At 37.6% G+C, this 23,662-nt stretch overlaps 1 protein-coding gene across 1 annotated transcript; it reads right to left on the bottom strand.

Moving 5' to 3' along the window:
- Positions 1 to 5,632: 5,632 nt before the first annotated feature.
- Positions 5,633 to 23,127, bottom strand: tpo (thyroid peroxidase). The gene is made up of 13 exons (XM_047341719.1): positions 23,124 to 23,127; positions 22,347 to 22,428; positions 22,089 to 22,249; positions 21,686 to 21,806; positions 20,318 to 20,447; positions 19,086 to 19,280; positions 18,042 to 18,515; positions 11,743 to 12,001; positions 8,382 to 8,552; positions 6,612 to 6,849; positions 6,298 to 6,506; positions 6,022 to 6,195; positions 5,633 to 5,661 (listed from the first exon to the last, which is right to left on the bottom strand). Exons 1-13 carry the CDS (start codon positions 23,125 to 23,127, stop codon positions 5,633 to 5,635), a joined length of 2,247 nt encoding a protein of 748 aa, XP_047197675.1.
- Positions 23,128 to 23,662: the final 535 nt, after the last annotated feature.

The following is a 23,662-nucleotide window of genomic DNA, read 5'->3' as shown; positions in this document are numbered from 1 at the left end:
TAAGTAATTCAACAGTGACATCGGGCTGAAATAAGTGTGACAGAAGCTTTGTTACTGTCTTTTCTTTTGTTTTGAAAGAGATAATACAGCTTTGATAAAGTGGAAATAAGTTTCTTCTGACACATTTCTTAACTTGCACTGAGGGACATGTCAATGTTGGGCCTATTTAAGAGTCACAAGCACGATGGAAGCTAAAGGAGACGGGAGGTGCAGAAAGACACTGGAATTCTTCATCCTGGTTGTGCCACTGTTTCCTGAGCCACTTGAACGAGGAGCAGATGTGATTTTACAAGATGTATTATAGAATAGAATAATCCTTTCATGTCCCTGGATACATGTTAGTGAGCAAAGTCTGATTATGAAGTCAATGTACGGGTCGATGCTGTCTAAACTCCAATGGGAAGTTAGAATGCGATGGGTGTGCACAGTTTGGAGAAGACATTTTAGTCATGTGTAAAAAACATGAACCCTAATCTGCAAGTTGAGCTATGTGATGGGATGAAGTTGGGGCTTCTAAAGACTATAATGCATTATGGTTTATTACTCCTAATCTGTGCAGGTCAACCTAAAGATTTTATTTACAGATGATCTGTGTCATAGCACCATGTAGACTGATGGTCTGTTCCGTTGTTCGAAACATATTAACATATCATACTTATTTTTTAGGCTGTTTCATCCTAGATTTAAAACAGAAGGTGAAGGCACTTGGCATCATTACATGAAAAATAAGGTAGGGAGCTGCACAGTCACATTCTGTTCCTCAGCAGAGTCAATGAAGAGAAGGTCAACCTGCTAATCAACCGTGAATATCCTTCCACTGGCACCACCCTCTTTGTGCTGGTTACCGTCATGAATCTGCCACATTCCAGTACTAAAACCAAAACCTCAGCCAGACCAGAACTGCCAGACCGATTCTGAAGCAAAGGGTACTTCTTGAACATCAACTTTTACTGCTACTTGGCACGGCTAATTCATTAATTTGGTTTTGTTTTGGGGACATTAAACTTACCTAAATTCTACGTCCTAATTAGGATGTACTAAATGATGAATGAACAAAGAGAGCTGTGCCAAATACCTCACCTGGTTGGGCAGGTGCTCCATGTACAGAGGCTTGAGTCGTGCTTCAGCATTCACAGGCTTGCATCTAACCTCGCCCCTTGCTGCATGTTTACCCTGCTCTCTCTCCCCTTTTCACATTTAATTCCGTTCCATTGATTAGAGGCTAAAACTCAGAATTTCTTTTTTTCAAATTTTATCCTATCAGTACTTCCTCACAAATTACTGTGCCTCTACAAGAAAGTCAGCATTGGACCTGCAACACCAGTCTCTTTGTGGGAAAAGATGCAATACTTCCATTTGTAAAACTGTAAAATTAGAGGATATCAAAGTAAAATATAATGCCCCATAATTGGTCATTGATTATTAAAAAAAAAATTCAAATAAACAGACATTTTATTGATGAAGTAAAAGATGTTCATATACGATATTCAGATACGGTAATGTTTTGTCATTCGTATGAAATTGCAATCTGCAATTAGTAATATAATTGAATAATGCTATGACTGCAGTTAATTTCATATAAATGTTTTGGTGAAATTGAATAGTCAATTGATATATTTTATTATTGAATGCAGAAAGGTGAGAAGGTGTTAGACGTGCTATTGTAATTACTTGTAAACAGTGCTTTATCAATTTACTCTAATTCATTATAGGTGTATAATAAATGTAAAATGCCTCCTGCAATAATCACATCAGCCACCTATGTTTCCCCATCTCTGAAATACATACTTTTTTTGGTTTCTAGACAGGCAGGTGTTTTCTATAAGCTAATGTGGAGATACATGAATCTTTCTTAATTTAAATTCAAAATACAGAATCTCTGAGGAGACCATCCCTTCTGCACGTAAATGAAGACAAGTAGAACGCTGACCTGTGGAACTCTGCCAGTATGGGACTTTCAAAGATGACACATCAGCTTGAAAACCAATATAGCTGTTCACACAGGGATTGTATAACAAATCAAAAAACACATCCACCTGAACAAACACAGGCACCAAAAGAAAATATCACATGCATGATGTGGGAGGAGCCTGGTGTTCTAGCATTCATGTGCAGGGTTGTTCAAACCTTTGGCTATTTTCCATAGCATTTTTTAAAAATGTTGTAACAACCCAGGATCTTTGCTTCAAATCAAGTCCTCTAGAACATGAATCAATGGTGTTTTTGCCATTCAGCAAAACCACAAATATTCCTGTGTTGACGTTACAAGTACACCAATTTATTTTTATAATGGTGTCACCAGAGTTATCGACAAAGAGTTTGGGAATCTACTTTGAGAACTTTTGAACAACCATCCTTGGTTTGACTAATTCTTCATGAAGTCTTTTAAGCATCTAAGGGACAATGTCATGTACTTTAAAGTTATTTACTTGTTTTAAAGTCTCTTAATGGTACAAACTATAGAAAGTTTCTATGATCTTGCTTTTAATTAATTTATCTTCTTTTTAAACACCATTGTTTTTATACCAATTTTTTTTAAGTCTCTGTTTTATTGCTTTTATCTCGTGTTCTTATTGATCTATCTGATTTCATGTCTTTGATTTTATTGTAAAGCACTTTGAGCTGCATTTTAAGTATGAAAGGTGCTGTATAGGTAAAATGTATTATTATTATTATTATTATTATTATTATTATTATTATTATTATTACTACTGTGTATCCCGGATTACAGAAACGTTAATACTCTCTACATCTTTGCACTCATTAACAATACAGAAATATAAAGGCTTAATGCTCCAATATATTCTGTTACACATTATCATAAAATATTTTTCACAGTCACAATGTTTCCCAATTTGCTTCTTATTACGATTTCACGTAGTGCTGCATACTTTTTTGAAATATTATCTCGTGTTTGAAATTTGTTAACTTAGTGCAAACTCTGTTTAATATATATTGCAGAAATCCTGAATAACACAGCCGGCAAACTGTTTCGATAACAAAATATTTGATTCTGCACATAAACTGTCGCTCTCTCTCACACACGTATGAACCGCTGGCTGAGACAGCTGCCTGTGCCAGCAGTTTTAACACTCGGCACCACCGCGCTCCTCAGACATGGTTTAGCCCCGGCTGTTCTTCAAAATATTTCTGCGATGTGCACTGTTACTGGAGTCGTAATTCATAGTTAGATAAACTATATAACATGGTTTTAGCAGGATAATTGGTGTGTTGTTTGTTTGTGTTTGTTTATGATGGCTGTGTATGTAGGGGTGGGGTGGGAGGGTTGGTGTTTCTTAGCTAGGTCCTAGCCCTGCCGTTCCAGGGAGAAACACTTCAGCCAAAACTTAACGGTGAAGTTACACTTTAATATTTATTCAGGCTGTAATGTGCACACTCATAAAATAGCTTTAAATGTGATCATCTGTTGTTTGTTTGTGGATTGGAACACACATTTGTTAGTGCCCTAAATTAAGTAAAATTATATTTCTAGATCTTATTTTTCATGTTCCCTTTTCTTTTCCTCCCACATTTGCATATGCAAGAAGAAGGTTCGGCTGTTATTCAGGTTTGTTTTGTTATCCCAGAGAGGGATGGGCCATATGTATTGGCATGGCATGGACATAATAAGTATATGCGTCACTGTAGATCGTGTAACAAACACTTATGACCAGTTGGAGTCTAATTTGTCTCTAAATGTTAGTATTGCATTAGGCCACAGTGAGACCAAGAGTAGCCCTGTGTGGACAGCCCTCTCATTCAGATTAATGGAAACACATTTTGCACACATTTGCACAGCACCAAAATCAACACAGGTGAATCCTGCACATCAACTGTGTCTTGCTACAGTGCAAGACAAGGTTATCAGGCAAGGCAATGCATTGTTCAGTCAAAGACATGCAAGTGCACATTCATGATAGGTTACTCATCTGTTCACCTTGCACGATGAAAGATTAAACCACTGCTGCCAGTGTGCATTTCTATCTTTGATGTTACCTGTATTCCCCTGTGCTGCAGTGTCAAATGGAATTTCAACTACAAGGTATCAATAAAGACACATCTCTTTATTAGTTTTTATTTTATCTTTTGATAACATTCATAGGTCAACTGGCTCTCAGGAGCAGTAAGGTAGAGCAATGAGTCATGTTCTCAGGGATATTTTCAGATGTGTAATTAGTAATAGGTAGCATGTATGACTCATTTAGGTCAAGTCGCTACTTTGTAATGAAAACATTTGATGAAATGACACAAAATATATTGTATCGTATTTGAGAACTATCTTTATCTAGTATGAGACTATATGAGAAGCACTGATGTGATGGGTGAAAATGAATCCGTCTTTCAACTTTCAAAAGAAGTTGATCACTGTACGTAACTTCCAAGAGAGGAGTGTTGGAGCTGTCATTATGTGATTCAGTTATTTGGAGATGTAGTTGCAGAGGTTGTTTCGGCATTTGTCTTGACTCTACAGGAATAGAATGAAAGGTCCAAGTTCAGACATTCAACCGTGTGCATTGCGGTCATGTTGTGTGGCTCCTATTCTTTGCTCCGTAGCGCAGTTTTTTTTCTTGGTAATGATTATTATTTTTATTTACAAAAGCTCATGTCTGTGTTCCATCAGGGAAAATACAGTCATGCACAGTGCAGCAAAAGCTGGGCAGGAAAAAAATACAAATGATCGCTTGTGGAAATTGTGCAATTTAAGGAAAGCATGATAAAAGTGATGTGATTCACAGTTTAGTGTGTTCATTTTTATTGAGATTAAGAAGCTACCAAATATGAATCAACAACTTGATATTGCCAATCATTACATTTAAATTTTATTTCCTGTTTCCAGAAACACACTCTCAATCAACAAAACCATGACATTTTAATAAGCACAGCAGTGTCCAGTCTTGAAGTTTTTCTGGATCCACTGCAACAGCTTAATGATGATTCCCTGGGGAGAGAAAAAAGTGTTGCTCTTTAGATATCATGTCATCTAAATTAAAACAGCCACTAGCATCAACCATGAGAAACGAGGAACATCTCTTATCTTCGCCTGCATACCTGGAATAATCTATCAAAGACTGACAGGCGCTGTTATAGTGTTAACACCCAGTTTACAGTTGTCCTCTGTGTCAAGAGACCATCTCTTCACATAATCTCTTTCACCTATTCACTTAAAATGTTATTTCAGAGGGCTGACAAATTGTGAAGAATTATTATATACACAAAACGTTGAGGAGGATATAAACTGTATAGAAAGAGACTTTTATCACATTTCAAAGAAACATAGAAGGCAACCACTTTTGTAAACTATACTGTATCTACTAGGTTGCACTAGTTAAAATTACCATTGTTGTCATAATTGTTACTGACAAGTGACTAGAGGACTTCAGGCATGACAATGTCAAGTAAAATCACACACAGCACACAGAGTGAAAAATGAAAATCATTATATAAAGAAAAGAGCCCCTGTTCGTGAATCATGAACAAGATTGTGTTCACTGCGATAGGACCAGTCTCAACTAAGGTTCAGGTCTCTCAAGGTGCTATTTATATTTCTTTGACAAATGACTGCTTGAAAGGTGAGTTACATTCATTCAAAAGCTGCTTCCTGTGTGTAAAATAAGTGATATTGAAAGTTAATCTAACTTTTAATGCGGATGGGTTTGATAACTGCACAGAAACAAAAGGGCCTAATTCTTTAATATTGAAACATACCCTTACACCATAAGTACCAGCAGATAGCAGTAAAGCACCGGTCAGATAAGAGGAAAGTATTGCAAGTCTGAGAATAAAATACACACACACAAACACACACACATATATATATATATATAAATAAAATACACACACACAAACACACACACATATATATATATATATCCATGTGTGTTTCTGAATCTACAGAAAATAGTATGCAGTGGTTCACAGAACAAGGTCCAGCCTACAGTGTAATCTCTTTCATATTAAATTGCTTTACATGGCATCACTGTATGATATCACACCAATATGTGTCAAACATAGTTGACATACCTTTACATTGTGGGGCCTGATCACTCCATCGATTCCCATCACAAACTAATGCAGCAGCACCTTTTAATTGGAAACCATGGTTACAGGAGTACAGAGCCACCAGTTTTCCAGATGCAGAGGACAATATGAAATCCCCGTTCTTTATCTTTGTTGGAGAGCCACACTGCTCCAGGTCTGGAATTGAGTGAAAAAAGTTTTTCATGTTAATGTGACATGACAAAAATTTTAAAATATTTTTTTTTGAATAATAGGACGATGACGAAACCTCAGTCTCACCCCTGCCCCTCGCCTCTCTCCAAGCCTCCAGATTTATTGATGGTAAATAATTGCAAGGGAGGTAGTTATATGGGTATGTCTCAAATCTGAAAGGATCATAGGGGACCTCCCATACGTCAGAGTTGTCACAGATGATCCGAGACAGAGAAGCTTTGACAAGCTCAGCCTTCTGTTGCTGGGTGAACATGCCCTCAGCTTCCCACCAAAACCTGAAAATTTAAAATAGTTGATATCACCTTCAAAAGTATAATTTTTAATAAATGTGTCTTACCTACGCATTAACTCCTATTGTTATTTTCCTAATGTGAATGTACCTATCACCATCACGAAGCACTCTCATCTGCTTCCCAATCAGACAAGCGAAGAGGGGACCAGTTCTTGAGCCAGGCAACAACTTTTCAACAAGTCCTCCGAGCCAAACATCAATGTTGTCAAGATGTTGGTATTTCTTCTGTATCTCCTCTGCAACCTTGTTGTCTCCAACAACCTCTTTGAAATCATCCAATGTCTTAATGTACTTCAGTCCACAGAACACTCTCCAATCATTGTATCCTGAAAAGTAACAATGAATCATTCACTTAATCATCTTGCTTTCTTGTCAAGAGTTAGAGAGGAAGATTGAAATCTCTCATGTCTCATCATGTGCGCGAAAATAAATCTGAAGATAGAGATGGTTAGCTTAACTTAGCTGGAAACAAGTGGTTAGCTGTCCAAAGGTAACACAATCCACCAACCAGAACCTCTGAAACTCCATACAAATCATACAAAAGCCAAATTGTAAACGTGCAAAGTTGTGGTTACACAACTTTCAGAGGTTTGTATGTCCCAGACTATTTTCTGTGCAATGTCATTCAGTGACATGGTGCAAGGGCAAAACATTTCCCCAAATTACTATGGACTTCTGAGTTGAAAGTTACTTTTAACTGCTCAGAGCTCTAGACTTAATGAAGTCTTTCGATGATTTTACATTGAAACTGCAGGAGAAATTAAATCGGCCTTATGATCTATTATAAAGAGGTACATTTACAGCTTCATTTTAGAAATCAGTTACAGATGATAGAACAGAAGACTAATGACTTTAGATAACATTGTTGTGCTTAAATTGTCCAGACAGCTGGATTTTCACACTGCTCCAGTTACATATATACAGTGAGTGCACTATGACTCTTTTGTAGCAGCCCACAGCATGAAATATTTTGTGCTAACATTGTACTTTTACATTTGACTGTGCTGCCAATAGATGTTTTTGGACACACACTTGCAAAGAGCCTTGTGTTGCATTTCCAGTGCTGCAAGGTGGTGTGTGGTTTAAAAAAATGTTGACACTGTAAGGAAGTAGTTTGCATACAAATTCACCTCCAAACAGAGAATTTCAATAGGTTCCTTTCTAAATAGTGCAAATGATCCTTTATTATGACATGTGGAGATGACTTTTCTGTGCCAGTGCTGAGTTTGGATCATTGATTGTATGATAGCCAAACAAACAGATCCTACTCTGCAATGGCGTCTTATTATTGAATGATAAAGAACTGACAACATTGCGAAATCTACATTGATTACAACTGTTGAGTACAAGCTTGTGATGGCTACCAAAGTGATTTTACCAAACGTGAGATCCTACAATATGACCCACAATGCAACTTCACCTGACATCACTTGAAGTAATATATCAGAATGTGTTCAGCTACCACTGAAGCAACAAAAATCCTACAACTTTTAATTCACGTGAAGTTGTGCTTTTCAACAACTGGAAACAATCTTTGTTTAGGCTAAGTTCGAGCCAATTCAGGCTAATTGGTTGCTGGCTATAGCTTCGTGTTTTTTCAAAGACAAGCTTCTCATATGATCAGACGTTTCTATTCTCAAGTCTGTGAATAACACCTACAGTATAAACATGACTTTGCTTGTGAATGATCAGAAATCAAGCAACACAATGTGCTTAAGTGTGCTCACAAAGTGAATGACAAAGGAACTGGTTTTTAATCTTTAGGATTAAGCAGAGCATTAACTGGTGATTGTCACAATGATTTGACAGGCTTAAGTAAATGCTAGTGAATGGCACTGGCTCGAAGCCCAGGACTCACCTGGGAGACCGTGATCTCTTCCTCTCTGCAGGTTCAGGGAAGCCAGGTCCATGTGCCGATGTATTTTAGAGATGACCAACCTCTCCGTAACATCCTCTGCAAGCAGCATGTTTGAGCTAATGGCTGGTGCTGCAGTTCCAATTATACCCCTCAGGACTGGTTCGATTCCACCTTCACACAAAAACAGTATGGCTATTGTTTAGGCTATCTTACAGTCAACTAAACACACAGCTTTTTTTTCTGTGTGTTGCAAGGATTACCAATGTACAATCAATACAATACAATACAATCACAATACACATAGAAAGAGTAATATGTTTTGGTAAAGATATATATTCAAGGCCCTGCATTACACCTGTCCAGGGTGTACCCAGCCTCTCGCCTTATGTCAGCTGGGACTGGCTCCAGCTCCGCCCACGATCCTCCAAAGAAAAGTGGTATAGAGAATATGGATGGATGAATGGATGAAAAAATGGCCCACTGTCACAATATGCTTGTGCTCTCTATAAAAACTACTGACCATTGTGTCAGTGCAGAAATTCAGCCAGTGGAGGTCTGTAAATGTGTTTGGTAACGATATAAAGAGATATAATCCATTTGACATTTCTCAAAATTGTTTTGAATTACTATCATAAATCTTCATCTCAACTTTGTCTCTTAGTGCGAAAAGCACGTTGGCATAGGATTTCTAATTTAGCACTAGCCAAACCATGTTTTATTTCAGCTGTTAGAGTTGTCCATGCTAACTGGAAAAAGTCAAGTCAGATTTGAACATAGAGATTTAATTAAAGCAATTACAGAGTTGATGATAACCAACTTGCATACATTTAGTATAGAATCGAATATTTGCTTGTCTGGAATTTAATATTTTTGTCTTTGCTCACCCACAGAGCAACTTTTGGGTCTGCACACATTTACTTGAACTCAATCATACGGGTTTGTGCTCTTTCCCAGCCACTGTGTTCCTCCAAGGAATATTGTCTGGCATTTTCATCCTTGCAAACAAGGCAAACACAGTATAGACTGTTCTTTTTTGTGGTTCCCTGATGGTGGAACGAGCTGCCAACTGCTATCAGACCAATGGCATCCCTCTGTACCTTCAAGAGGACTCATCTCCTCTAAAACACCAACATCTCTAACATGCCTAACTGGCACTTACTTCAGAGCACTTCTTCATCTGATCTCCTGCACATTGAAAAGATTTAGCACTAAGTACTTACTTCATATTCTCTTACTGCACTCAAGCTTCGGTGTTGTAGTAGTCGCTTTGGATAAAAGTATCTGATAAATGAGTAAATGTGGGAGTTAAACATCACACGCTGGGCCTTATCTAATTGCTTTGCTGATGTTTGTTTCATTTTATTGTTGGTGAATATTTCTTTTTGTATGAGCTTCCTCTTATCAAGTGGAATAAATTAGAAGGCTCTTGTATTTTTGGTTGTGCCACGATGATTTACTTCTCTATATAGCCCCTTTTCCACTAGTCAAAACACCCACTATCACCCACTAGTATCTGGATTTTGTCTGCAATGGGAATGTCTACAATCAGCATTCAGTCCTAGGTCAAATGACTTTGTTGTAGACATAGTCTTTTATGGGCTCCAGCTCCAATCAGGAGTGATGGAGATGTGACACCTGGGTGAATGTACTAAGACAGCGAGGTGAGAGAGCGCCTCTCTTTTTATTGTATTCATGATGTCTAACATGACGCACCAGGGGAAAAAACAGAGAGGCAATCTCTTCTTGTTTGTGGCTGGTGACTCAGTCATGGACTGGTACAGTGCTGATGGACTTGTATTTTGTTTCTGACTATTTGTTGACATTTCTTTTGAAAAGAAAAAGAACCCAATCCAAACTTAAACATAACAGAGCAATTCTAATATAATTAACATTATAGTCAGAGACAGACAATAGAAAAAGAGAGCTAGTAAGATCAGTTTTGATGTGCTGACACCTGGAATCTATCCTGTTCATCATCTCAAAGATACCTACATGGTGACATCAGTTATTTAAAATGTGTAATTGCTCTACACAGAATCAGCACTGTGCTGTAATGGAGTGTTCGTAGCATTATCTATTATTTGTGTATTGTCTCTAATGTGCAAGTGAAATGCAACAGACACAGACAGGATGAGGAACAGTTCCTCCAAGACTGTTTCAAATCGATTCCATGTGTGTTTAGACATTTGGCAGCTCCTTCATGTGTGATTGACGGCAGTAATGCAGAGGGACTGTGAAGTGGTGATGTGAGAGCTGAGCTCTGAAGCTTGGAAGACTCGAGTTTCCAAGCCTCACCTGTGGTCATGAGCTTATGGCAGTAAAAACAGCGAGATCAAGGAAACAATCTGCCGACATGACATTTCTCAGCGAGGACCCTGGTCTCACAGGGGTCCCTCAGTCGGGACAAGCAACATGAATACTTGAATAGGCAAATGTTTGCGAACAATTTCAGCATGTCATTTTCAGAGGTTGACATCCATAACACTTAGTATTTCAATTCAAGAAGAGCTGAAGTACTGCAGTAGGCGGCTTGCCGTGTGACATCACCACTGAGCTGTACAGGCCTCGACATTTCCAGAAGCAGACCTCCATGCGGTTTGCTACAGTAGCTAATCCAGCAGGATTAATTTCTGTTTTCATTTCGTCTGGCATGAAATGATTTATATAAAATTTAAAGACAGTTCAGACATGGTTTATAGACACATAAACACTATACTTTGAATAACAGTACTTAAAGTCTTAAGCTTGAAGGTAGCACAGAGAAACTTTCGACTTCAGCAAATGAATGTGAGTATGGCCCACTGGTATTGAACTGAACATACAGTGAAGTATCTATAAATTAGAGGGGGAATTTAGGTTCATTCTAGTAGCTTTAGGGAGTTTAAACTGCTTGCCACAATCTACACTGTCTTGCATCAGTCCATATTAACTGAATCTCCACAATAAAGGTGGTGAGTGCAAAGTTAGCATGACCCATAATTGTAATAATCGCAATGATGAGAATAAGCCCCAGGTTGAAAAATATCACAGTTTGTTTTGCTATATGTATTCAAGTGTTTATGGTCTGTATATGATGGATAAAGTACTATATTATCAATAAGTAGTGAGTAGTAAAAAAGTAATGTACTGATAATTAGTGAAGAAGGTTCCTGCAGTGTGTAAAATGGATGCTTGCACCTTATGTAATGAATCTCATGTGACTGGGAACTCAATGAGTGAGTCTATAGAATTGTATGCAACTAAGTGTTCCACTAAGACAAACTTTGCAGCTGACCCAAATATGGTATTTTTTAAATTTCACATTCTCTCTTCATAGGATGTGTTAAGTGCGATTACAGGTTATTATTACGAGTGTACTGACCTTCTTTGACTATTCTCCATGGACTGAAGAATGTGTCATGTAGTCTCAAGGGTGGGAGGGCCTCATGTACCTGGAAGCTCTCGTTCAGTCTCATGAGGATTGGAGAGATGGTAGCGTGGCCGAACCTGAATGCAGCAGTTGCAAACACATTGGCGATTGAGGGGTCTGTAGTTGGATCGTATCCGCCATAAGGTCCAATGTAATGTTCAAAAGACGCTGAACCAATAATTTTTGGAGCATAATCTCTAATGTTTATGACCTGGGAGTCAAAAAAAGAGAGCAAGACAATCTCTTAAACATTCATAAAAGAAAATCTAAATCTGAGCCACACATTTTACTTCCTAATGCTGGAAATGCTAGAAAAGGGGACATCACTTAACAGACTTTACAAATTAACAATATATCCTGCTCTGAACTTATTAAAAAATATCTGGTGAATGTGTACAGCCGAAAGAAATTCCTACAGGTGATTTTCTGTAATGTCACATTTGTTCCCTCACAAGTCACTGCAGAGAATTTAATCTGCCCACATCACTATTTATAAAGGCCTCTGTTCACCACCTGGATCCTAACACATACAGCATCCCTATCCCTATATACATGCATACATGCAAGCAAGCAGATTTAACTATACACACATTGATGGAAGAAAATTTGTTGTCAGTTTTCAAGTTCCAAATGTACGATTTCAAACCTGGCAGAACTCATTGTCCACTTCTTTGATTATACCTTTGAATTCATTGAGCTCCCTCTAATCTAGTGTAAAGACTTACTGTTTAATATTAACTTGTGAAGGCCAGAATGATGACGAAGACTGGATAATGGCACTTCATTAGTTTAAGTGACTCACTGAACAGCGAGAGTCTCAGCAGTCAGCTTACATGTAGAGTTGCACTCATAGACTTAATTAATTAAATGAAAACAGTGCTAGCTGGAATAAACAAATAAACTCTAAATACAGTGTTTTAATATGTGTTGAAAATGTATTACTGATATACACGTTTTCATTTTTTCTTTGGCTGGAAGTCCAACAAAAGATATCGAGAGAATTTAGCAAATTCACATTCTTCCTGAATTGTCCCCTGCATAATGTTTGAAGTTTTGGATTTAACTTTCTGACAGCTGAGCTCATAAGTGTTTCTCAGCAGTCAAGTCTTTTACTTAATGCACTGAAACACTCTAAATCAGCAAAGGTCTGGCCCTTTAAGCTGATAAAGCTTTTTAAAGTAATCCCCCTGTAGAACATAATGATATTGCCTCTCTCAGAACATAGTAGATAGGCAATAGTCTTGACTTCTGTGCACTTCTATGGAGATGAAATGATTGAAACAACCTTTGCATTTGTTTTCTGAAAAGCTAACGTGAATAAATGAATCTGCCTGCTTCCTCTGGGCTCTTTCTCTAATTTAGAGCTACAGAATGCCCAGTCTTAAGTGTATTCACCGCAACTTAACTTTTTTACGAGACACTCTAAGTTAACATGGGATAGCTAGACCATATAATACATTCTTTAATAAGACATCCAACAGCCGTGTCAGTCAATCTGTCCATTTATGCTGTCTATAATCAATGCCTCTATACTTTTTAGTAGCCAGACATAAACCACTTCTCAAAAAGCTTTCTAAATCTAACCATTTTAAATAACTTCCCCCAATACATAATCTTTAATAAAAAATAATAGCTTTTTCAGATAGTTTTTTGCATTGCAGCTTTTGGTACAGTTGACTTCTTGATTTCTGTTGAATGCTTTACGCACTGGGTATGCTTATCGGGCACAGTTTCAAATTGGTTATGTTCCTATCTCCCTGAAAGGACATTCTGTGTGACCATAGGGAACTGTAAATGCTGAACTCATGGAGTGCCTCAGGGTTCATTCCTGGGCCCATTATTATTCTTCATTTATATGCTACAGTACCTCTGCAGACAAGATTCCGTGTCTATGAAGATGACTCAAGCATCTATTTCTCCTTTAATTCAACACACCATAGTTGCAGAAACTGTAATCCTGCCCTAAAGCATCACCAAACTTTGTTCAAATAAATTATAAGATAAAATTATGAGGGCACAATGATACTATTAACCTATAAGTTGATATAGCAAATGTCTTAGCATGTAGTTGCCTTAAATAAAGCCAGCAAATATTACAAGCACTTTAATACAAGACTTTCCAAAGCTAGTCATGGTTATAGCTACAGTATTTAAATCATCTACAATATGTCTTTTATGGTCTTAAAGAACCCTTTCACCTCAGACCCATCTGTTTTTAATATTGTACACCTCTTTTCCTCTGGCTTGGCCCCTAAGTCACCTGAAAATTGTGGTTGTTAATCCATTGATATAGTCAAATGTCAGACCCCCAAAAATCTGCCAAATAACAGACCTATTTTCCCTCCCCTCAAAAATGCCTTAGTTACTTTTAAAGCCAGTAGCACCATGGTCACCGGTCCACAGTAGAGGCACTGAATCATTTACATAAAAAAATATAATTCATTTTATTTTATAAAGACTGCAGAGTTTATGAGGCTGCATTTAAACATCATGAAAAATGAGTCAGTACAACATGAGACTTGACGCGCACAGCCAGGACTCAGTGTTATTCATGATCTGACTTTAACGATTAATAACAAAATACATGATTGTAAGTTTGTCATCTAAATCCCCCCCCCCCCAAAAAACCTGTGAACTTAGTTCAAAATGTTATAAAATGAACTAGTTAATCTTCACTTGTATAAACTGAACTTTGTACTAGTTCTTGTTAAGTGTGAACTGGCCCAACACTGTTCCCCAAGATCACGTTAAGTAATGTTTTCAACCTGCAGGAAAATGACAGAGCTGTTACCAACAATCATTCCATTCAGTCATTGCTGCACATTCTTCCTGTCATCCATCTCTACAGTAACAGCTACAAAAAGGTAACAGCAGCTGCAAAGCCTTGCTTTGGGCATTAAATCAAATACAGACAATAGTAAGAGGCAGTAACAGAGCAATCCGTTTTCATTGTGTGGTGTATTTAGCTAACATGGATCATTTTGACATGTGTGTAAAACATAATGACAGGTTTAAAGCTAGGAGCCCCTCATTTCTGGACTCTCAGATTTCCTAAGTATTATTCCATATGTTACTCGATTAGTTCTCTCCTTTTGAGAATGCTCTTTGACCTGTTAGATGGAGGGATGTCCATCTTTATGTACGAAGCATGTTTTGAATTAGAGGCCCCTATGTGTGACGTCATTTTATCTCAAGTCTTGAGCGTAAACAAGTTCCCTATATGAATGCTTGTCCGACGTCTCCGGGTATCTAGATACCCGTCCTGACCTGTAACTTCTGTGTAATAAACCTTATTATACAAGCAAGAACGGTGTCCGCGGAGGTTCCTTCATCATCATCTTCAACATCACTGCTGCTTAAATATACGACAATTGCACAGAGACTGTTTATATAATGAAGGATTACAGCTTGTCAGCTTGCCCTGCTATGAAGAGCCTTATTTCATACAAGCAGAATGTGTCTGGAACTTGTGCTGTGCAGAGCCACATTAGCATCAATTGGATATTAGCTGAGAAGAAGAGGCAATTCAACACAGGCAGGGAAAGTTGTTTCAGATTTATGCAGAAAAGATAAGAAATAAGATTAATATTTACATAATGAATACAATAATTGATTGGTAGTGAAATGTATTTATTCAAATGGGATAAACCCCTTGAGTTGCACCAAATTTGTTTTCAAGGGGGTCCCACATACATATAAGTCGTCTTGTGGTCAGTTGTTTTAAATAGTTGTTTATAGCCTTGTCACTTTGAACATGGACTCAGACGAGTTGTTAGAAGCCAGTTTTGGAAACTGCAGCATCACCACTGAGGTGATTTGTAAAGGATCCTTGTGCTGAGACTTTGCAATGACAGCAAAGCAGCGGATTCCACGGCTGGTTGATTCCTACATTCACCAGACTTAAAACGGCAGCTGTCAGGGTCCTACAAGTTCTGAATCAATTATATCAGAAGGAAGCTCCCCATGTAGAGGAAGCTTTTCACTATTTAGCTTTATGTTGTGTTGTTCAACCCGTATTTCAATCATCACATAAATGCACACACTGAGGATAACCAGCATCCTAACTGGTGTTTGTTCACTGTCAGAGAATCTTTTCTACTATAACATTCAGACAATGTATTCGATAGAAATCAGAAAGCAAATGTCCTCAAATTACTGAGGTCCAAAGGTTATAGTTGAGTTCACTTGAGAAACACTTTAGGAGCAGTTCTGGACCTTTCGATCACATCTTAAGTTTGCACACTTCACATCATGTAGCTGTGGTTGCTCAAATTTTCATATGTTTCTGAACATATTTGATTCATGTTGATGTAAAAGTTTTCACGTCTGCTTTTCCATGGTGATGTTTTTTAATACATTGTGTTTTGGCACATTTCTTTAGTGAAATATTCATCCAAGTGAGTGTAGCTGCTGTCATTTGAATTTATGGGAATACTTGATGTTCTGTTTAATGATTCCATTTTATTCACTCCAAATGGCCTTAATTAGACGTTATGATAGTAAAAGATACACTTTCAAGCAGAGGGGGTTATTAAATGCTGGAAAGTATCTGACACGAAGATGCTGCTCTGAGCTGGACTGAGTAAGAGTGCTGAGGCGGAAGCTAATGCTGAGAATTGCCTTCTATGTTTTACAGTTTTTAAAAGCATGTGGACAAAAAGGAAGAGGAAGTGCTGAGGGCATTCACTAAAGGATTTAAAAAAAGAGTAGGTCTTAAACTCATCAAATAAACGAGATAATAAAATGATTTATCGAGCTTTTAGCAGTGTGCAGGCCTCCTCTTGTGTAAGTATGTACTCAAAGGTAAATGTGAAAATAAGGTGATGTAATGGTGATAGAATGTGTTTATTAACCTGACCCCTGTTCCAACCAAATTGAACAGCCAGCTTAATGAATTGATCAGGCTGCAGCACAGTGACGTTTTTACATCAGGATTTAAAGCTCTAATGTGATCTTGATATTGATGTTGTGATTGATTTTGGGAAGCTTTATTTTCTGTTTTCATCCCTCCAGTCAGGACGTGTGTTTCTCTGCATTGTGAGCGGGGTAACGACCCTGAGTCAGGATTTGCTTCATCACATAAAGGTTTTTTTAAGAACCCTCATCTTTACATCCTTCAAATCAGTTTGTCAACTTTTAATATAATTGAAACTGGCATCTACAGATTATAAAATCACCAAACTCACAGAGGCTGGATTAGTTTGTCATCAGTTCTTCAATACTAACTTTATAGAAGTTATAGTGAATCTCTGTCGTGTCTCCTATCTAACAGTAATGGTGCCAAATGTGAATCTCTCAATATTCTGCTTGTCCTGACCTTATACCAACCACAGCATGAGCTGGGTTTGCTTTCTGCTAATGACCATCTCTGTATCACAATGAGTTTTTACACCACCACAGTGAAATTTTGTCTTCCTGCATCTTTAATGGTGTTTTAATGGGGGATAATGTGCATATGTTTACACTGTGCAGTAGTAAAAAGTAAGTATGGCCAGTTCTGCTGTGTGCACTCCAGCAAGATCAGGTCATGGCTACACTCAGTGCAGCACAGTGATCATAGCTGAGCAGAGCACTATTACGATAACTGGTTGCAATAATATAGAGGTCTATTCATTATTCATATGTCATCTCTATGAACGTGACCATACCAGCAGGTTAAAAAACAAACCAACGTATTTTGTCTGTCACAGTCCTTTCTGCAAAGTTCTGCAAGTTCATGGTAAAACAGCATTAAGTTGACTCATGGCACCTGAAAAACTGCTTTACTGTACACGCCTGTTCTGCGTAAGGTAATGGCTGAAAAAAAGCCACTTTTAAAACATAATTCTTGCTTCTAACTTGAGACCTCGGATGGGTTCTGACAAAGATGGATGAATATTTTATTTTACAGATGTTAGCACTTTGCCGCAGCTGAAAGAATTAAAAGGTTTTCGGCAAGAGGCATGAGACAGAAATGGCTGCTGCTCTGCACTGCAGAAAACATGACAAAACTGTAGAACCTCACTGCTCACAGAATTATTACATTAAAGGGATAGTTCACCCCAAAATCAAAATTGACTCACAACTTCACAATATTAGCTACCATATGGGTAATTTCCCCCCCGAAAATTGGTATCATATCGTCTCAAAAATCCCAGTTCGGTTAGGCACTACTTCATATTCTGGCGGTGTCAGCACTGTGCAGTTTTCAGTCAGTTTAAACTGGTATAACTTTTGACATATTGAAACAATTTCAATTGCTAATGATATACCTGGTGCAGAGCTCCAACGATCTTGCGAGTTTCTTGGTAAATGGTCTCCGGGGTCCAATGACGATTGATGCCTTTCAGTGCCTCTGCAATTCGATTGTGTTCCCTGAGCCACAACGTATGCAATGTGGTCAGGGGAATAGCCTCGTTGGCACGGGTGTCTCCGGCACTGAAACACTCCACCCTCTGCCCCTCCTGATTCTGACGGCATGTTGACGGCAAAGTGGCCACGAAAGGAAGGTAGGGTCTTCCTTTTGGATCCGTGAATAGGTCGTTGACGGCAAGTTTCCCATTGAGGCCAGAGAGATCGCGGAGGAAGCTTTCCATCTTCAGGCTGTGGCCATACACACCCGAAGCATCCATGAACGCTGTGATGGAATTCATCTGTTGTCGCTGCAGAGCTTGTACAATATCTAACTCGGGATTGACAAAACAGGCCGGTAAGGAGCGATGAAATGGCATGCAGCCATCATTTGTCTGTAGAGAAGACAAAATAATTTATTTTTAACCCCCTTGTCAAATGTATTATTCTTGTGATAATTAAATTTTGTAGGAAAACTTTAATATCTTAGGAAAATGATCATTTGCTTTTTACTGAATTAGAAGACAAGACCTTCCTTTTTATTTATCTCTGATCCTTATGTCTCCCACAACTTAGCTTAGCATAAAGATCTTCCTGGCTCTGTCCAGTGGGAAAAAAAGTTACCTTTCAACACCTAAAGCTCCACTAATATTTGAGTTATACCTGATTTGTTTAATCCAGACAATTTAAGTTTTAAATCAATTTTTTGTGTTGAAGAGGATTTATGTGCAGGAATTTTTCTTCAAGAATTTTGTGACTTCTTCTTCAGTTTCTGTTGGTTAGGTGAAAAGTCAATCAACGTGTCAACCTAAAGTAATCAGATACTGGTTGGACAGACCGTAGTAAGCAGGTCACGTTAAATGTGGAACTTTTTTGTTTAAACACAGGACAGTGAAAACAGAACGATCAAGACTCAGATGAGTAAAATGTGGACGGACTGATGATGTGTGTCGTGCTGCGATTACCTCAATGGGAAAGCACGGATGCAGATTTTCACATGTGCTCAGACAGTCCACAGTGGGCCTTGAAAGGCCAGTGCTTTGAGGGGTAAAGGAGATGTCATGGTCCATGTACTGCCCCCACTCCACCAGCATCAGAGTATAGGCCTCATCTTTGCTTTTGAAAGAGCTCTTAATTATTTCCGTGCTGACTTCACGTGGCTGTTGGCACAAGAGGATTTGTTATTTTGGGTGACAATGTGTTCTTCATTCTTCAGTGTACAATTGCACCTCACAACCCAACCATCAATTTGTCGGTCAGTGTTTTCATCACCAACAGAAACTAGTGCTGTGCCTGTTCTAAACTTGGTCTGAGCTACTTCAGAATTATTCGTTGTCATCAGTGAGTCCTTCTCAAACTGTTCAACCATATACTGTCACTTTTTATTGTCTGTGTGCTGGATGTTGTGTGCAGAGCTTTTATAAACAGTCTATGGTGCAGAGTGAAGTTAGAAATCTTTATGTTCATCCTACCTGGTTTATCTGCAATGAAGATTTCATAGTCAATGTTTTTCATAAAAATTAAACTGAATTTGCTTTAGTACTGTTCATGTGTTTGTTTATAAATAAGTTTAAAGGATTTGACTGAAGTGGAGCTTGCCAGCAAGCTGCGCTGCTCCAATCATGTGACATACCTCAGTCTCAACAATCATCTTTCTTGTTTGTTTCATTCATTTCTTTAACAAATAAATGTCCTAAATGACAAAGGGGCTGTGTGGTCCTCCTTCTTCTCTCTCCTAAACTAATTAATGCAACAAAAAGGAAAAGTTAGGATAAAAGATTGTTAGTCATCTAAAACACTTGTAAATTATAGTTTACAAGTGTTTTTTATATATGGAGGTAAACTGCAGGCTGGATGTAACTGTGCATACGATTTCACCCTCACTGTGTAATGAGTGCATAAATTAATTCAATGCAAATATCAGCACAGCTTCTGGAAACCAACTCCTTTAAGCTATGGAAATGTTGGTTTTTACAGCAGAGGCCATTACACTGGAATGCAGCTGTAATCTATGTCTCATCTATCTCACAAACACTTCTGCTGCTCCTGTTGCTGCTGTGGACTTAATCTGCTGTAAAACAGGTTCGAAAAATAAATAGAATGTAACGTTAACTCTGGGTTTGCAGGGCAAGTTGCCTCATTTCTAATTTCTCCACCAAGACTTCAGTGTCGGTCGGTGCAGCATTTTGTAGATTACCGGGGGAAGTTGGAATCCATTATGGAGCCATCCTCGGTTCCAACCCTTGGGTTGTCTCTCTCCGTCTTCGTATTCAGCTGGAAGCCATCTGACCATGGGAGTGTTGGCTGCTCCCCAGAGAGGATTTTGCCTGACAAAAAGAATCATGAAGCCTGTTCAAAAATGCGGTGGTACAAAACAGTACAGCAAATGCCTTCACCCAATGCAGCAGCACTTGTTTATCACCACATGGTCAGCAAGACTTTAAAATACTACATCGTTACCAACATCTTATGCTGAGTTTGCTAATTGAGGGATTTACTCTCTGACTGATTGAGCTGCAGTTTGTGTTCTGATGTTGTGAAGAAACAGGGTTTTATTTCTTTAAATTATTTAAATTAAATATATATAATATCTTAGATATTAAGAATAAAGTCGTAGTTTTACAAGAAAGAATTCATAATAAAAAATAGTCTTTTATGCTTCGTGTCATTTTACAAGGGGAATATCAGAAGATCACTCATCTCATCAGCAACGCATTATCATGTCAGGACTTGGAAGATATTGAGTAAGAAACAGTGTCAATTCTGAACAAAGAACCAGACAGACTTTGAAGTTGCCTCTTTTGTGAAGGATGAAATGTTTGGTAGTGGTCAGCTGTAGGGCGGACATTGGTCACATCTGCGTGATATTTAATAAGGACTGTGTAATTTCTGAAGAAACAATGAGATCCAGATGTAATGGAACTCCAGAGAGCATGAGTTCTCCTTGCTGCTTAATAGCTAAACAATGTTTGTGGCTTGTAATATGATGACATTTTGTGTAGTTAAATTATAACTGTATTATTGTGATATTATGATTTGGTTTAATTTCCCCCAAATAATCAAAATTTTCCTGAGTCAAATTACCATTTTATTCTTGTTAAATAATTTTGTTAAAATAATTTTAAAGTTAAATTATGAATTAGTTCCTGTGATATTATCCCCTTTTCGCATTAAATTACAACCTTATTATTATAATATTAAAATGTTGTTCTCAATTACAAATGTATGTGTGTATTGATTTTACTTTTTGCTTTAAAAATATTACAATTATACAATTATGTAGACTTGCTACTGAGAAAAATTAAAAAATAAAACAGAATTTGAAATCCATTTTTCTTTTTGTATTTGACAGATACATTTAAAAATGATTGTTTATGTTTTTAAGCAGCATAAAGGTGTGGTGGTAGGGATTACCAAACTCTTTTATCTTCACCAGCAGCAATAACGCTGATTTATTCTCTGAACATCATTTACCGAATATTTATTTTGCATTGGATCTTGGACCTTTGACCGTGTAACAATATGGTCCTGGTACTTTACCAAAGGTAAGAGGTCAGTTCTCTACCTGTTGTTGCAGAGGCCGGATATGGAGCGGTACTTTGAGAAGTGAGGACAGACGGTTAGATATGTTGCAGGACACTTTGACAGCTTTCCAATCAGGGCAATGTCTTCCGAGGACAACAACCCTAGTGACATAGTGAAGTTAACACAAGAGAACTTCAATGGAGGACAATCTTTCCACACAAGGATACAAACCATCAAACAGAAAACAACAGCTGAGAATGTCTCCCTTTTGTTTTTTAAAATGTCCTTAATGAGGACTTTAGTAACAGCCTGCATCCATCTATATTATTCATTGTTAAATGGACCAAATGGAAACTTTGCTTTGACTTCTTGGCAACAAACTGCCTCAAATGTTTTGTTGCACTGTGAGATCCTCTGGATGTAATGAAAGAAGGCAATTCTACCTGGTGCCGTGACGTCCCTTTTATATGTCTGTCGTGCTTTGTTCTTCAGGACCTGCAGAGTTGTTTGAAAAACCTCTGCCGCTCGGGAAATCTCCAGAGTCTCAGGATCGGTTTGCCGATGGAATGTAAACATATGAGTGGAGGACGAGGGCTCGTTCCGTCTGTGCACAGAAATTGACAGTTTCCTTTTGTCCATTTTTGTATCGGGTATTGTTTCAGAACAGAGACGGATGATGAGTTAATTCATTTGATAGTTACCGTTGTCTAGAGTGGAGTGAGGCTTCATCTACAAGTTGACGGCTTTCTTGATATGAGGAGATAATCAAGTCCCTGATAGGAACTGGAAGATATGATACAAAAAAGATCACAAAAATAGGTTAAAATGACATGAGATACTCTCAGCCTACTCACAGTGTATCAACTGTACACTGTGAGGGGTGAAAGTACATTTACAAAAGTACTATACTTGTATTATATATAGAAACAAAAGGAGCAACACTAAGTGTCATATCTCCATTCTTTCTGCTGGTGTGGGTAAAAAACTTCTTAAGGATTACAGAAAGGTAAAATATGTTGATCTAATGTGTAAAACAGAATAAGTCACAGAAATAACAAATTTCAAAGAATGTCACTGTTAGAGCCATTTGTGAAATACTTGTTAAAATTATTTTCTAAAATGCTTGATTTGTTAAGAATAGGCAGCCTTACATAATATTTGCGGCTTGGGGCTTGACTGGGACCAATTGGGCCTAAATTAATGTGCTAACTGTGCTTGTTTAGTTTTGTTTGTTGAAGCTACAAAGCGGAGAGCACACTAGTCTTCGACCGTGCTCATACTCCAATCCACGGTTCTTTAGTAGATTACTGAACCTATTTGTCTGTTTACTTTGTAATACAAAAAGAAAGTTTCAGTAAAGATTTTCAAACAAAGTACCTGGACTGCTGAGTTTGTTTTAAAGTACATGTCAACTACATGGTTTGACACTTTAGTTTTAGTGGACTATTCAAGAAGAGGATGGAGCCACACTAACAGACCCATTCACCCTAAACGTAAGCAAATTTTTCTACACTGTCATATCAGCTCCTTTATTTAAAAGCAGATTCTTTGTTCTATCACTGACTTTCTGTCAAACAATGTTGGTTTTCGAATCCTACATGTAAAATTTAGATTGTCAGTTAATAGTTAATATTTCAATATATTTTAGGCTTCATTATATCAATGCACAAAGACAACCAGCAAATGTTTTATTTTTGCATTAGTTTATCAAATTTGGCAGCAAATCAGCTTGAGACTGAATGGCCTATAGGAAATACATATGAGAATATTATAATAATCCGCATTCCACTTTCTTCAAATCAATAGTAAAGATTAAAAACCTAAAAAAAAAAGTTATTAGTAGTTATTTATCATTAGATAAATTAAATTATTATTTATCAATATTAAACTGCATTTGAATCAATCCTTCCAATCCTTTAACATTGGTTATTACACATTTAGAATGACAATAAAAGATTTTAATAAAAAAAAAAATATATATATATATATATATAATATATATATATATATATATATA

Source organism: Hippoglossus stenolepis, chromosome 10, assembly GCF_022539355.2.
Source record: "Hippoglossus stenolepis isolate QCI-W04-F060 chromosome 10, HSTE1.2, whole genome shotgun sequence".
NCBI classification, from domain to species: Eukaryota; Metazoa; Chordata; class Actinopteri; order Pleuronectiformes; family Pleuronectidae; genus Hippoglossus; species Hippoglossus stenolepis.
This window is presented reverse-complemented; position numbering and strand designations above follow the sequence as displayed.

What these genes read in the sequence shown, in the direction of transcription:
- tpo (XM_047341719.1), bottom strand. An exon ending in TCACTCCACTCTAGACAACG is followed by an intron (nt 22,250 to 22,346) that starts GTAACTATCAAA and finishes TTCTGTGCACAG; the next exon opens with ACGGAACGAGCCCTCGTCCT. An exon ending in TCAGGCCCCACAATGTAAAG is followed by an intron (nt 5,662 to 6,021) that starts GTATGTCAACTA and finishes GTTTCTGTGCAG; the next exon opens with TTATCAAACCCATCCGCATT.